This window comes from Heptranchias perlo, chromosome 5 (assembly GCF_035084215.1).
Source record: "Heptranchias perlo isolate sHepPer1 chromosome 5, sHepPer1.hap1, whole genome shotgun sequence".
NCBI lineage: Eukaryota > Metazoa > Chordata > Chondrichthyes > Hexanchiformes > Hexanchidae > Heptranchias > Heptranchias perlo.
The window spans coordinates 70,726,493-70,743,095 of record NC_090329.1 but is presented as its reverse complement, the minus strand read 5'-3'; the positions used below and the strand labels follow the sequence as shown (position 1 = coordinate 70,743,095).

The 16,603-nt window shown below is 41.1% G+C and overlaps 1 protein-coding gene across 1 annotated transcript; it reads left to right on the top strand.

Annotated features, from left to right (window-relative positions):
* The first annotated feature begins 298 nt into the window (after positions 1-298).
* LOC137322165 (33 kDa inner dynein arm light chain, axonemal-like) lies at positions 299-16,420 on the top strand. Its single transcript, XM_067985280.1, has 6 exons — positions 299-340; positions 3,148-3,257; positions 8,147-8,316; positions 12,809-12,987; positions 15,734-15,903; positions 16,378-16,420. The coding sequence occupies exons 1-6, from the start codon at positions 299-301 to the stop codon at positions 16,418-16,420; spliced, it is 714 nt and encodes a 237-aa protein (XP_067841381.1).
* Positions 16,421-16,603: the final 183 nt, after the last annotated feature.

Here is a 16,603-nt window from a genome sequence, read left to right as displayed (position 1 = left end):
AAGGATGTCACTGAACGGCTGCAGAACATTCTGAAGGGGGAGGGTGAACAGCCAGAGGTCGTGGTCCATATCGGTACCAATGACATAGATAGAAAGAGGGATGAGGTCCTGCAGGCAGATTTTAAGGAGTTAGGAAAGAGATTAAGAAACAGGACCTCAAAGGTAGTAATCTCCTCCCAGTGCCACGCACTAGCGAGTATAGAAATAGGAGGATAGTGCAGATGAATGCGTGGCTGGAGAGATGGTGCAGGAGGAAGGGCTTTAGATTTCTGGGGGAGGCAGAACCCGTACAGGCCGGATGAGTTGCACCTCAACGGAGCTGGGACCAATGTCCTCGTGGGTAGGTTCGCTAGTGTTGTGGGGGGGGAGGGGTTAAACTAATTTGGCAGGGGGATGGGCACCAGGATGTAGCAATGGAAAGGAGAAACAAGGTGCACAAAGGATTGGGAGAGACAGATAGCACTAGAATAAAAAAATAATATGGTATGAAGTGAGATCAGACTAAGAGATATTACAAGAAAGTCTAAGATTGGTTTACAGTGCATATGTGTAAACGCACGAAGTGTGGTAAACAAGGTTGGTGAGCTGCAGGCGCAAGTAGCCACATGGGCCTATGATGTTGTGGCAATAACGGAAACCTGGCTCAAAAAAGGTCAGGATTGGGTACTAAATATTCCTGGATCAAGATGTTCAGGAAAGATAGGGAAGAGAAGAAAGAAGGGGGGAGGGAGTGGCAGTATTGATTAAGGAGGATATTGCAGTGCTGGAGAGAAAGGATGTCCTGGAGGGGTCAAGGAACAGAATCTATTTGGTTAGAGATTAAAAAAAAGAGGTGCCATTACACTACTGGGAGTATTCAATTGGCCACCAACTAGTGGGAAGGATATAGAGGAGCAAATTTGCAGGGAAATTACAGAGAGGTGCAAAATCCATAGAGTAGTGATAGCGGAGGACTTCAACTATCCTAATATAGACTGGGATAGTAACAATATAAGGGGCAAAGAGGGGGAGGAATTTTTGAATTGTGTCCAGAAGAACTTTCTTGACCAGTATGTTTCCAGCCCAACGAGGAAGGAGGCATTGCTGGATTTGGTTTTGGGGACTGAGACGGGCAAAGTGGAGCAAGTGACAGTGGGGGACCATTTAGGGAACAGCGATCATAGTATGATAAGGTTTAGACTAGCTATGGAAAAAGACATGGACCACTCTAAAGAAAAAATACTCAATTGGAGGAGGGCCAATATCAGTGGGTTGAGATCGGATCTGGCCCGGGTAAATTGGAATCAAAGACTGGCAGGCAAAACTGTAATCGAGCAGCCTTTAAAGAGGAGATGGTTCTGGTACAGTCTAGATACATTCCCACGAGGGTGAAAGGTAGGGCAACCAAAGCCAGAGCTCCCTGGATGACAAAAGAAATAGAGAGTAAGATGAAGCAGAATAAGGGGGTATATGACACATGTCAGGTTAATACAAGTGAGAACCAGGCTGAATATAGAAAGTACAGAGGAGAAGTGAAAAAGGAAATAAGAGGTGCAAAGAGAGAGTATGAGAAAGACAGGCAGCTAACATAAAAGGGAATCCAAAAGTCTTCTATAGACATATAAACAGTAAACAGATAGTAAGAGGAGTGGTGGGGCTGATTAGGGTGAGAGAGGGTGCAGAAAAGATTTACTGGAATGATTCCAGGGATGAGGGAATTCAGTTATGTGGATGGACTGGAGAAGGTGGGGTTGTTCTCCTTAGAGCAGAGAAGGTTGAGAGGAGATTTGATAGAGGGGTTCAAAATCATGAAGGATTTAGATAAAGTAAATAAAGAGAACCTGTTCCCATTGGTGGAAGGGTCGAGAACCAGAGGGCACAGATTTAAGGTGATTGGCAAAAGAACCAAAGGCGGCACGAGGAAAATCTTTTTTTATGTAGCGAGTATTTATGATCTGGAATGCACTGCCTGAAAGGGTGATGGAAGCAGATTCAATCGTGCCTTTCAAAAAGGAGTTGATAAATACTTGAAAGGAAAAAATTTGCAGCGCTTTGGAGAAAGAGTGGGGGAATGGGACTAACTGGATTGCTCTTACAATGAGCCGGCAGGGGCTTGATGGATCGAATGGCCTTGTTCTATGCTGTAACCATTCTATGGTTCTATGCAGTTTGTGTTACAGCTTGACTGTCTTTGCTTTAGTTTAAAAAAAATCTTTAATGATGCTTTATATTGAAAAAATATAAAGCATCATTAAAAGTTTATAATAGACATATTTAAACAGGTCTGTCCTTTGAAACCTAGTGGTATCAGATTTACTATGAAACCCCAATAGTGTCTGGTTTACTTTAACAATCTGTTGATAGTAGAAATTTAGATCCCAATTGATGCAACCATTTTCATGTTAGAATCAAAATACTATATTACTAATTTTCAGAACAATCAAATGATACACACTTCTTAACAAAGTAACATTTTGGGATTAATTCCTGAATAATTATAATCCATCCTTTGTAGGCTCTGAGTCAATGGCTTTACATACATAGAACCTCAATACACATAGACAGAGTGACAAGTACTGTGGACCATCAGGATCAATAACTGTCGTTTACTGGTTACAGCAAAAAAAAATGGCAATTTACCCAATGAACCTATTAAAAACTTCACTTGAGCGAATGGGTGGTTAAAACATTGACCTTTCACCACTGGTGCTCGAGTTTGAATCAACTGCTGACTGATGGAATGAATGTATGGTCTCTGCCCACCCCTGCCAGCATGAAATTAGTTTGGAAGTCTCAACATAATTCCTAGTAGGCATGGGTCATAGTTAAAACTACGTATAACTTGGCACTAAATTGATAATCTCATTCTGGAGTCATAAGGTTGGTTCATGTGGAAAATACACAGATTTACACTACAGTAGTTTTTCTGAGTTTTGAGTTTGGGGAGAGAATAGAGGGGGATTATCTGGACCTGGCAGTGCTTTGCCTGACTTTTGTGCTAAAAGTGGGAGTAAAGATGCCTGCCTGTAAGTGGGAAATGTTCCATTTTCCAACACTGAGAGAATCACTTAAATGAGAACAAATATTAATCAAAAATATAAAATAATAAAGCTTAAAATTAAATTTTCTACTTGTTGAAAATCTATTCAATCTGTTTTGTTTATGTAGGCACACATTCAAGCAGACCCTAAAAAATGTGTTCCCACAGGAGGAAAGGTATTGGAGGAACTTAATAAACAGTCACTAGAATGTATTTTAAATGCAATATTACCTCCAAGGTAAGCAGATTTGAGTGTACTTCATTATCTATAAATCTTCTCTTCATGATATTCTTGGGTGCTATCAAATTGTAAAAGAGATATCTTAGACAATTTCCTCTAATATTCGTTGTTGAAATCCCATAACATTGCAGATTAACAATTTTTTTTAAAATGAAGGCCCTAAAAATCTGCAGGGACTGTTGGATTGAGTTGTCACTAGGTAAGGCCAGCTTTGATATGAGTCGTTCAGCTGCTTTATTTCACAGTAAGGTGGATGTACAGAGCACCAGTTATATCAGATTGGTAAAACTTATCTCTGCATAATAGTATATAAAATAATGAATATGCTATGCTATCCCACTTCATGGGTTGTCTTAACATAAACAGAATAACTCCTCTGTATTCTGCCCTACCGCCCAAGTATGAACTTCTTCTCCCTGCAATCTCCTGTCTTTTACTAAGCCTACCTTTCGCTGCCCAACTGCCTGCGCAGCATCCTTTTTTAAAAAAAATCTTGACTCCAGTATCAGCTTTTAGTCAAACTGACTAACCCCTCATCCTTCCAAGTGGAATTTACCTGTATGACCTGACCATTACCCAGCTGAGTTAAATGAATAACATTGACACAGCAGCAATGAGCATGAATGGTCACTGGAATATCAAATTATCTTCCAGTATCTGGCACAAATCCTGTTTGGAACCTAATTTGTATATGCCAGCCCAGATGTCCTGTAAGATTAGCTCAATAGTGGCATTATTAAAATATATTACAGCAATGTGGCAGCATAGTCTCAAATCCCAAAACATGACAGCAAGGTAATTCCAAAAACAAGTAAGTCATAAAGGGACGAGGCCTATGGTTCATTATTTTTTCCCCATTTTTCAAGGAGGGAAGTGAAATCGAATGATGTAAGTGGAATCTGCTTTGACAGTTACTCTGTATGTTCACTTGCTGTCGGTAAATAAAGCAATTTAACAGTTCATATCTGGCCTTGTTTCTCAGTCTGCCTTTGGAAAGATTGGAGAAACACACATGAGGGCTCCTGTGAATGACGCGACATCCAGTTCAGATCACAAGCAGCTTCTATTGTTACACCCTGGGTTATGTTTTTGTATAATTACATATTGGGCAGTATGGGCACACTCCTGAAAGTAAGATACGTGGATTGCTTATGGGAGTTACCAATGTCTCTGTGCCTCTGTATCGAACGTAGGCCCAAAACTTGTAACAGCATTGTAAGGGATGAAGGCCATCAGATTCTTTAGTTCAATACTTCAAGCCAGCGTATCTAGGTCCCGGCCTAGTTACTAACAGCTCCGGTAAACTCTTATTGAAGTGACAACGGGAATCTACTGGAACAGCCATTAATTTTCGGGCCAATGTCTCGTCTGTTTCTCTTCTACTTTTTATTGTTCTCTTTTCCATTTTTTCTGCTTGTTTTGTACATTCTGTTTTCTCTCTCTCTGTCATTATCTTGCACTCAATATGTGTCTCTTTCTTTCCCTGCCCATGGGTTTTCTTTTTGTTCTTATAAAAATAAATATTTTAATTAATTAGCTTCTTCTATTAGAGAAGTAACCTTAATCGAGATGAAGTTGGTGTACCAGCATGTTGTACTGTGGAAGGGTAGGGTGCGGATTTTCACATCTGGCAATATGGCCTCGACTTCCAATCCGACCTGCTTCATGGGCAGAAAAGGTGACTATTCCATTAGTATGCCGCTGCTGTGACCATAGGTAAAGACTCATACACATGAAGGCTTGATACCCTGGTAAGAGGCATGATTCTTTTATTTTACAACAATCAAAACTGCCATCCATTCGGGAAGCCCAGATGGATATCCGCTCGGGATCTCTTTAGCTTTGGTTCATGGCTCCTTGGGACAGCCACAAACAAGAGCTAATGAGAATTATAATGAGGCCCACGATGCCACCAGGATCATGGTGGAGTAGACTTGGGATGTTAAAGGAAAGGATTCAGTGTCTAAACACATCAGGAGAATGTTTTAATGCAGTCCTGTAAATGTCGCCAAGATCATTGTGATCTACTTCCTTTGCATAGTTACACTGTCCAAAAAGGCATTGCCATGGAGTACATGGAAGAAGAGGCCCAGCTGCAACCAGTGGCATGAGGATGCTAACCTGAAGCCTGAGGACATGTGTGAAAAAAATCCAGCTCAGGATGGAGGTGGCCCAGAATCTCCTTGTGCAGGGGCAATGGATAGCCCTGCATCTGCTGGTTCTGTATATAATAGTACAGTGGCTGCCTGGATCTGCATGCTATCAAGTGCACCTAGAATCAATAAAGCAGGTATCTGCGCGTTATGGTTGTGGTGTTGCCCTGAGAAACGATTCCTCCTCCATGGTATTGTCTTCTCCATACTGGCTGTCAAAATTTGAAAGTTGCTTAGCATTCTCTCAACTGTCTCCATCAAATGTTGATGCACCTCAGCATGTCCAGGTATCTGTGCTAGAGCAGATTGTTTAGCAACTATGAGTTTTTTGAAGCCATGTATTATGGCAGTCTCAACCAAATTCACCACCATGTTGAATCCTGGAAAGACAGATTGATGCAGAATGGCACTCAAGGTTTTTGGAGCCTCAGTCAGCGCATATGTTGCGCTGATGTGCTTTGGACACTGGCTGCATGTATTATTGGATATAGAAACCTAAGGCCTACTGCTTATTTGATTCGCTCAGCACACCTAGAGCAGAGAAGGTTGAGAGGAGATTTGATAAAGGTATTCAAAATCATGAAGGGTCTAGACAGAGTAGATGGAGAGAAACTATTCCCATTGGCAGAAGGGTCAAGAACCAGAGGACATAGATTTAAGGTGATTGGCAATAGAACCAAAGGCGACATGAGGAAAAACTTTTTTACATAGTGCGTGGTTATGATCTGGAACGTGCTGCTTGAGGAGGTGGTGGAGGCAGATTCAACCATGGCTTTCAAAAGGGAATTGGATAAGTATTTGAAAGGAAAAAAAAATTGCAGGGCTACGGAGAATAGGGCAGGGGAGTGAGGCTAGCTGGATTGCTCTTGCAGAGAGCCGGCAAAGACTCGATGGGCTCAATGGCCTCCTTCTGTGCTGTAACCATTCTATGATTCTATGATTATTGTGCCCATTTCATGCCCATAAAATGGGCACGAGTCTGATTTCTACCCCATTATATCTGGATAGTTGTCCTAGAATTTTCAGTTCCCAGCTTTGACTGCCTTTTTCCAGTGGAGGCAGACTAGACAGGCTCCATGGTTTCAATTTTCCATTTAATGTTTCATCCGAGACTCAGTTCAAAAGCTTTGGGAATGGACTTTGGAAGATTCAACACTCTATTGTTTTTGAAATAGTTATATTGCTGATTTCTTGGTGTATATTTTTTGCTTCTGTATAATTAACCTGTTTGAAAATTAATTTGACTATTGGTTTTAGCATAAATACAATGGTCAAATGATGTGGTATTTTTGGAATGGATAGAGAACACAGTGTGCAGCCCATAACACTGTATTGGGAGGATGCCTGAATTGTAACAAGATGTATCAAAATTCTGAAAGAGTTTGAGAGAATAAATAGTAAAAGCGATTTCTATTGTTGGTGAATCAGTAATTAGGGGAAATAAACTTCAGATTAGTACTAGAAACGTAAAGGTTTTTTTTAAACAAAGGATTATTAACATATAGAAGGCATTATTACAAGTGACTGTTGAAGCAGAGTCACTTGTGATATTTAAGAATGGAACACTAAGACTCACTGAGCTCTCAGAACATAACATGCACGGAAGCACAGGAAACATCACAACCCAAGGCACAGCTCAAAGATTCATGTTCCAAGAACAGAGCACAAGCCAAGTCCAAGGCTCCTGAGAGGAGGGAGGCTTGTGCGAGGATAGATTGCTGAAAGTGTTAGAAAATGAGAAGGGCAAAAGTAGTGACACTTCTCAGAATTTTTAAAGAGTTTATTAGGTTATAAATTTGGATATATGGTGTGGTGGACTGGCAACCAAAATGGTTACTCAAAGGTGTTTGACAAAATCAAGGATGTGATTCATTCCTTTTTGCAAATAGGAATCTTTTGAGACAGTGAAATAAGTGTTTGTTGATTGAATACTTTTTAATGAATGTGAAATTTGAGCTAATCTGCGTGCTTCATTCCTTACGGACATATTAGACAGATGCCAGACACAAAAAGGTTGAATTTCCGCGGGAGTATTCCTGATCGTCCATCGTAACTTCAGCAGAGGATCCTTGGAAATCCTGGCAAATTGGCATCTATGCTGTTTTTCCAGGATTTCCGTGGACCTTCTGGTGAAGTTATAGTGGATGATCGGTAATAATCTGCAGAAATTCAACCCGAAAGCTGTTAATTATCATTGGCCATGGATAGCATGTGACAAAAGGAGTGGTTAATGGAGAAAAAAACAGACCAATGTACAATTATGTAGTTTAATAGCAGAACAGGCTCGTTTTTTGGTGCTGTAACATTTTCTTTATTTCCCATTTTTCTGTTTAATTTAATATTTTCTCCCTTCTCCTGCTAATAAAGGACTTTGGGGTGTTTTCTATATATAGTGTAAGTTGCTGCTGCTGTTGTTGAGTAGATTTCATTTTTATTCATGCTGCTGTTAAACTCTGTTTCATGGTGCAAATATTATTTTGTAGTGTGAAAACCATTTGCCTTATTTCATCCATCTTCCAGAGGTGGTTGACGTTTACATTGTGCCATTATGAAAAAATCTGGAGCAATATTAATGCTGGTTAAAAGGCTGGAAGGGCTTCAATCTTATTGAACTTGACAACATTTTTAGGGCATGTACAGAGACAATTTAAGCCCACCAACATAATACCCTGCTGGTAAAACATTAGTGTGAGATGGGAAAGCTATAGTTTTAATGTTTCTTCCTTTTTCCAGAAAATGGACTGAGGATGGGCACATCTGGATTCAACATATATCTACCATTCCAGCCACTCGAACGGATGTGATAAGTTTGCAGGACCATTTAGATAGGAAATTGCAACAAAGGCAGGCTCGGGCAACTGGCATTTGCCCTGTTCGCCGGGAATTATATGCACAGTGCCTTGGTAAGAGATGTCTCCACACAAAAATACAGAAATTTACCCTTAAGCTCTTTCATCACCTAAGGATTTATGATTTACTTGCTTAATTTTTGGTCTCAAGCAACATTCAAAGATCAAGATCAACTTTTTCTCTTTAGTACAGAAATATTTAATATTTAATTTCTCCCGTGTATACCTTGTTTTTCTTTGCATTTTCCAGTATACCTGCATGTATAAGAAAATACCAAGAAACAATGATGGCTGAATCATACATGAGAGAGCCTGAAGGCTTTTTTGGTGATAACTTTGTATGAATCATGCTCACTGACTACAGAGCAATGTCATTGGTATTTCACATAGTCATGCAAGGTGAATATGTTGAAAAAATAAGCTAACAAATAAAAATGTGTTTTTAATAAATGACTTAAATACCTGAAAGCACTGACTTCCTATTAGTTACCATGATTGGTGGATGGCTTAATGTTGCAGAAAATGACATATTTATAGAAAACATTAGGAAGCCAGTTTAATCAAGGAGGAGATTCTGAAGAGGCAGACCTTTATCTTTTTGATCATCATAAATTCCCCCAGATGCCAGGACCCATGGGGAAGCATAGGTAAAGTTGAGCAACTGAACACATTTTTTATCAGGTTGTTGTAAAATACTTTGGTAGTGTCAAGAAATTTGCCAAAGCGATCATGCTGAACATCCAGACTATAGAGCTACTGGAGGAGGCCTATCCACTAATTTGCTGATATCTGCTGAGGAGAGAATCTTTTTCATGGACAGCTTAGAGTTGGAGGCTATGATGTTGGTAAGTTTATCCACGGACATGTGTAAATACGAACAGCTTACAAGTTTGTTTTAACAAAGTATTATAAAGTGAAGTGAAGATGCCATGCTGCCACCAGAAATGTCATTGAGCAGACAATTGGCACGCTCAAGCAACACTTGCACTACTTGGACCGTTTGAGAGGAGCTTTGCAGTACAGCCCTGAGTGGGTATCCAGATTTATGCAGCATGCAGCAGACAGCCACAACTTTGCGATAATGTGGGACCAGCCCTTACCACCACCTGGGCAGCAAGAAGTGCAGCAGAAGCTGAAGGAGGAGGAGGAGGAGAAGTAGGAACAGCATGAAAAGGAGAAAGAGCAGGATTGACCACCAGTGCCGGTAGCTGCCAGAGCTCCCGGAGAGCAACTCAATGAAGAGCACTTCGCCTGAACCATTCATCCCATTCTCAATACACCAACAGTCCTGTAATCCTTATCATCGCCATCCTTACTATAACCATCTGCTTGTCTTCTTTGAGTCCAGCCATGCGAGTCCTACCCTCACTTCACTACAAATACAAACATCAACACCAAATCCAGAACAAAAAACAAATTTATCCAACAACTCAGTTGTAACTGTGTCTAATATTTAACAGAAATAATTAAGAATCACCCATGTGCAACCCCTTACTATCTGTCTTTTGTGCTCGTTTACTATGCTAGTGCTCCTATGAGATGTTTCCCCAATGACTATAGCTTGCGTGGTGGAAGGCTGCTGAGTTGCCATTAAAGATACTTCAGATGGTATTGTTGGATGACCTCAAGCAGCTCTGGGCCTTGAGGGCATGGCTGCAGACTGCGGCATCTCGGCTTGGGCCGGGGCAGTCTGGCCCAGCTGGCTGTGTGGCACTAACAAGGGCACTGGTGAAAGTGAATGGTGGGGGAGCAGGCATGCTGTCATCCTCAGAGAGGACAACAGATGCCTCTCCCATGGAGCTAAGGCCACTCTCCTGGGACTGCACCTCTGCATTCTTCCAGCTCTGCGCAAGAACAGAATGCAGGAGTGACATATTGTCGATACTGGCTCCCATAGCCAAGATAGGAGCCATCTGAGCTTCCATGGCAGTGGTGTCAGAGGGCTCAATCACGGTGGGCTCTACTGTCGTGTTGATGGAGCTGACCGATTGGTTCATGTTGGACAGAATGGTTTCCATGCTCTGCGTGAAGCTGTGACACAAATTGGAGCCCGACTCCTCTATGCTCTGAGCCATTGCACCCAAGCTTGCTGGCAGTGGCTGCTCAATGCAACTAGTATTGCCCATCAGCCTTGTTCGATAGTCTGGGCCCTCGAAGTCAGCATCTGAGCCTTCTGCAGCAGAGCGAGTGTGTGATCTCGCTTTTTGGTAAGCTGGCACCTGTGCCGTCCTATCCCTGTGCCCTGGCTCCTGCACACTTGTGCCCAGTGATTCACCATGTGAAGACCCCTCCTCTAGCTAGTAAAATAAGGTGTTGCTTGCTAGGGTCAGATCAAATGACGGTGCATCTTTAAGGTGGCTCGCTTGATCTTCCTGAAGTGGCAGAGGTATCTACACATTTTCAGTACCTGAAGTGAAAAAGAGGGATAAGGGTTAGATTTTAGTATGAAGAGAGCAGAGAAATAAGTGGCTGCTGAAAACATCTGCAGTTGTTATGCAGAGTGTGCAGGCTGAGATAGAAGTAAGAAGGTGAAAAAGACGAGAAGGCATGCAGAAACCCTGAACGACATCTCCTCCAGCATTGCCACTAGCCACGGACACTCGCAAATTACGAACTACGTACTGCCTTCAATGCACTAAATCCGTTTCCAACTTGAAACACAGGACAAGCACCAGGCGACAGTAGGTGAAAGAAACGGCTTTCGTGTAATGGGGAGCTCTTTACCCACCCTCAGTTTCCCCTCTTCCCTGCCCTGGGTTTCTCCTCTTTGCTTGCTCATGGATGGCTTCCTGGTTCTTGGAACTTGTCGCAAGACAGCTGCTGGCCCGAAATCACAAGCAAAAATAGTCAACTACAGAGTACCCAACCTTTATAAGGTGAATGCAATAACATTTGTAGAAGTCATGAGATTAATTGTCATGTGATCAAATGCCAGGTGATTGAATGTCACATGATCAGGCACCACATGGTCAGAAAGTCACGTGATCAAACCTCCAGGAATGTCTCCAACCGGAATTGGCAACTCTAGGAGTGAGGAGGTCCCGGACAAGGGTCTGCAGGACATTAATTCCCCCCCCCTCCCCCCCCACCAAATTTGGCTGGGATCTCCCAGGCACTCCGGCCTGACTGCAGCACCTCACTATGTGCAGGCTGCCAATACAGCAAATCCCAGGATCAGGCCCCCCGTCCCCCTCAATGGAAAAGTACCCTGGCAAGGCAATGAACTGGGAAATCCAACAAACAGAACATGAACTGAAATCACATCCCGCAGTGCAGCTCCAAAATTAGTCACGATCCCTAGTGAGCGCGAAATAAAAAATTAACACTGCAGGCGATCCAACCAATCCCAGGACATTTGACTCATCCAGTTTACTGTACATACAATGAACATTTTAAAAATAAAGACAACTGCAAATAAAGGACACCTGATGCCAGTTCCTTAGGTGTCCCTAATTTACAGGTTTCACTTTATATTGAAATTCAGTTTTATGTCACTTCTAGCCACTGCACAGATTTTTGCAATTAATTTGGATTTCAGTCTGCTTTGTAGGTTCATGCCAATGTAGTGGGAGGTGGATTGCAATCTGCTCTGTATATTGGTTCAGGTAGCATTAAGGATTATTGGCACTGTGTGTTGCATGTGAAATTATTAGATATGCAAAATGCCATCCAGATTGCACTAAGAATGCCTGCCTGGAAGATTTTAATCCAAGTATAGTTAGGTTTGGTGCACCCTTGATAAGGATGTGAACTCTTTAGCAAGTATTGTGCCTATCCGGATGGCAAGGTATGATTTGAAGCAATAAATTTGGTCCTCTCATAATATGGCAGAATACACTCCCATCTCAGGCTAGTTCACCTCTAAGCTTTTGCAGCACTATTGTAACTTGGTCTCACAATCAAGAGAACTACACTGTCCCATCCGTAGTATCTTAATGTTTTAATGTAAATAATGTATGGAGGTTTTTTCCCCTTTAATTTTCTCTGCCTCTCCTGGAAGCCTGATTGTATTGTACAGTTCCAGAACCACAAGCAGCTAAGTAGTTATGCTTCATGTGTATATATTCTATTTTATTTTTAATATTACCTAATTTCTAACTCATATGACCTGTTCCATCTGTTCTATACTTTATAATTTCTTAGAATTTAACAATACTTTAGATGTTTTGTTCTGGGTTCCATCATATTATATGGAAGTTAGACCAACATTGAAAAAAAATGGCCACTGACTGGTTGGATGTCAACTCCAAAAGTCAGTTTTTCAACCAAATAAGTGTCAGAATTCCAAAGATTGACCCAGTCGTACTATAGTTGTAATCAGGTCAAAATTTCATTTGTTTTTGCATGTCACATCAATAAGGGCTTCTACAGGTTGAATTATTTTGTTGCTGTGCAGAAAAGGTTAAATATAACAGCAAACTTGCAAGTTTTGTGAAGATCCCACTTAGCTTTTTTACACATTACTTTAAAATTGATAATGGATAATACTGGAAATTGTGACTATTTTAGTACAGTAATAGCTGTTTTGATTTGAATTATTGTACAGATGAGCTCATTAGACAGATCACCATCAACTGTCCAGAACGTGGATTGTTGCTTCTTAGAATTCGTAATGAGATTCTCATGACTCTTGCAACTCATGAGACCTTGTATGAAAGTAGCGTCGCATTTGGCTTGAGGAAGGCTCTCCAAGGAGATCTAGAAAAGATTTACCTGCGGAAGCATGTAAGTTGCTACTACAAAGACTACAAGTGGATTTAAAACAGAAAATGCCAGAAATATATAAGAGATTAGCCTGTATCTGAAAGAGAAAAATAGGTTAACATTAACCAAGTTTTCTCTTTCAATTGTTGACCAACATTTTCTGCTTTTATTTCAGAATTTCCAGTATCTCTTTATATATTTACACCAAATTATGAATTGTCGTGTAAAACTGAATAATAAATGGTTTGATTACCTTTGTATATTGGTGTAGCACATTGGTGAATTATCAATGTGCTGCATTATGGAGCGGTAGAACATGGGTTCTCCAACTGCACTATGTTGCTCAGCACTCACCGGCATTTTAAACAGCAGATTAAGTAAAGAAAGAATGAACTTACATTTATATAGCATCTTTCACATCCTCAAGACATTCCAAATCGCATCACAGCCAAATGGCAGAACTTTCAACTTTGGCGAGGGCGCAGAACAGGTGGTAGCATATTGGCAGCCAGTTATACACCACTCCAAAGTTGGGCGGGGTGTATAACGGGTGGCTGATCTTCTACCGTCTGTTTTATGTCCCCACCGAAGTTGAAATTTCTGCCCAGTGAATTATTTTTGAAGTGTAGTCACTGTTGTTATGTAGGCAAATGCTGCAGCCAATTTGTACACAGCAAGGTCCCATAAACAGCAATGAAATAAATGGCCAGTTAATTTGTTTCTGATGGTGTTGTTTGAGGGAGAAATGTTGGCCAGGACACTGGGAGAATTCTACTGCTCTTCTTCGAATAGTACCATGGGACATTTTACATCCACCCGAACAGCCAGATGGAGCCTTGGTTTAATGTCTCATCTGAAAGGTGACACCTCTGACAGCAGCACTCGCTCAGTCCTGCACTGAAGTGTCAGCCTAGATTTTCTGCTCAAGTGGGGCTTGAATGCACAATCTTCTGACTTAGAGGTGAGAGAGCTACCACTGAGGCACATTGGTGCACTGACACAAATACCCACTCAGCCACTCTAGTGGCAGCTTGGCCCAGTTGAAACCTCTGAATCAGACAGTTGTGGGTTCAAGCCCGACTATGGACTTGAGCACATAATCTAGGCTGACATTTCAATATAGCACTAAGACATGCCACCTTTCGGTTGATAATTAAACTAAGGCGCCAGCTGCCTGTTTAGGTGGGCATACAAAATCCCTTGGCACTATTCGAAGTGCAGAAAGGAGTACTCCTTATATGTCCCAGTCAGCATTCTTTCCTCAAGCACACCATCAAAAAAAGATTATCTGGTCATTCATTCATTTGGTATTTGTGGGACCTTGCAGTGTGCAAAATATGTTTCTGTGTTTACCTATATAACAATGATTGGACTTCAAAAGTAATCCATTGGCTGTAAAGCATTCTGGGGACTCCTGTTCCTATTTCTTATGTTCTTATTAACAATATTACAACTGAGGCAATTGCCGTTCAGGTATGGGGAACTGCCTCGAAAGTGATCAGTACAATCTAACTCTATTCATCATGATAAACCACTGCAATAACATAGTGTCAGATGGGTGGTGGTTTTGAAAAAATAGTTTTGATCATTGTAAGTGGCTGATCAGTATAATGGGATTCCTCTGTATTTATAGGAACATAGGAATATAGGAACAGGAGTAGGCCATTCAGCCCCTCGTGCCTGCTCCGCCATTTGATAAGATCATGGCTGATCTGTGATCTAACTCCATATACCTGCCTTTGGCCCATATCCCTTAATACCTTTGGTTGCCAAAAAGCTATCTATCTCAGATTTAAATTTAGTAATTGAGCTAGTATCAATTGCCGTTTGCAGAAGAGAGTTCCAAACTTCTACCACCCTTTGTGTGTAGAAATGTTTTCTAATCTCGCTCCTGAAAGGTCTGGCTCTAATTTTTAGACTCTGCCCCCTACTCCTAGAAACCCCAAACAGCGGAAATAGTTTCTCTCTATCCACCCTATCTGTTCCCTTAATATCTTATAAACTTCAATCAGATCACCCCATAACCTTCGAAACTCTAGAGAATACAACCTCAATTTGTGTAATCTCTCCTCATAACTTAACCCTTGAAGTCCGGGTATCATTCTAGTAAACCTACGTTGCACTCCCTCCAAGGCCAATATGTCCTTCCGAAGGTGCGGTGCCCAGAACTGCTCACAGTACTCCAGGTGCGGTCTAACCAGGATTTTGTATAGCTACAGCATAACTCCTGCCCCCTTGTACTCTAGTCCTCTAGATATAAAGGACAGCATTCCATTAGCCTTATTGATTATTTTCTGCACCTGTTCATGACACTTCAATGATCTATGTACCTGTACCCCTAAGTCCCTTTGGACTGTTTTTAACTTTTTACCATTGAGAAAGTACCCTGTTCTATCCTTTTTTGATCCAAAGTGGATGACCTCACTTTTGCCTATACTGAATTCCATTTGCCACAGTTTAAGTTTTATGATTGAACATTAGAATTTTACTGGTGAAAAGTCTCCACTCAAAGGCCAGAACTTCTGGTTAACCCATCTGAAATCTATGGATTGAATACTGCCTAGCTCATAATACCTAAAGTATTAGTTGTTGAGTGTGCAGAGTAGCAGAGAAAGATGTTGGGAGTCTTGAGGTTGACATTATTGTGATGTCTAAACTCTCACTTATATTTTTTTTATTGAGTCTTGTAGTATAAATGTGGTTCTTTCTTTACCAATCTCCTGAGCAAAACCTGGAAGATCTTTTAATCCTTTTTCTCTTCTAATAGATTCATACTCTTCAACAAGAAAAAAACAATCTTCAAAATGAACTTAGTGAAATTAAAGCTAAATATGAAGCAGCTGAGAAACGATCTGCTGAGAGGAAAGAGCTGGATGACAAGAGACATTCAGAGGAAGCTCTTTTCTTTAAAAAGACCAATCAACAATTGAAGGTAAAGTAACAAACTCAAAAGTTTAATATTACCTCAGGAGTCCATGAAAAAATCTGTACTTTTATACTGACATGATGATGTTTGTCATATTTTACTATCAAGAACACTTCATGTTCACTGTTTCCCTTTTTTTCGAGTATGGCGTGTAAGAGTCAATTGGGTCAAATTTTACAGGCAATTTTAAGGTTTCTTCATTGCATTTCTACTGGTTGTGGAAACCATAGAAACTCTTAATGTGAAAGCTGCTTGAGTTGTGCAATATTGAAATGTCCACTGATAGTTGTTTTATATCACATGCTATGTACTCAGCAAGTATTTATTTAGAACTAATGTCTGCCCTGTAACAGACTCCAGCAAGTATAAACATGCCATTCCTGTTCTTTTGGTGCAGGCCCTCACTGACTCTGTTGATTACTGACATCAACTGAGGAAGAATCAAGGGTTACACTTGCACGGATATATTCGGGGTTATGTCCAAGGCTCGAATCTTGCATTTCTCCTCACAAGCAAAGGATTTTATAACACACGAACCTGGGAAAGGTGGCATGTACTTTTTTCTGAAGTATCCTTGTCCTTGTTTATAAATCCCTCCATGGCTTTGCCCCACTCTATCTCTGCAATCTCTTCCAGTCTAATATCTACTCCTGAACACTGCGTTCCTCTGATTCAAGCCTTCTATGCATTCCCCCCTACCTTTGCTCCACC

Excerpts from the sequence above, each read along its gene's own strand:
- LOC137322165 (XM_067985280.1), top strand. The coding sequence starts at position 299 with ATGAGTTGCACCTCAACGGAGCTGGGACCAATGTCCTCGTGG. Across the intron at positions 8,317-12,808 it reads ATTATATGCACAGTGCCTTG|ATGAGCTCATTAGACAGATC; the intron begins GTAAGAGATGTC and ends ATTATTGTACAG. Across the intron at positions 12,988-15,733 it reads AGATTTACCTGCGGAAGCAT|ATTCATACTCTTCAACAAGA; the intron begins GTAAGTTGCTAC and ends CTCTTCTAATAG.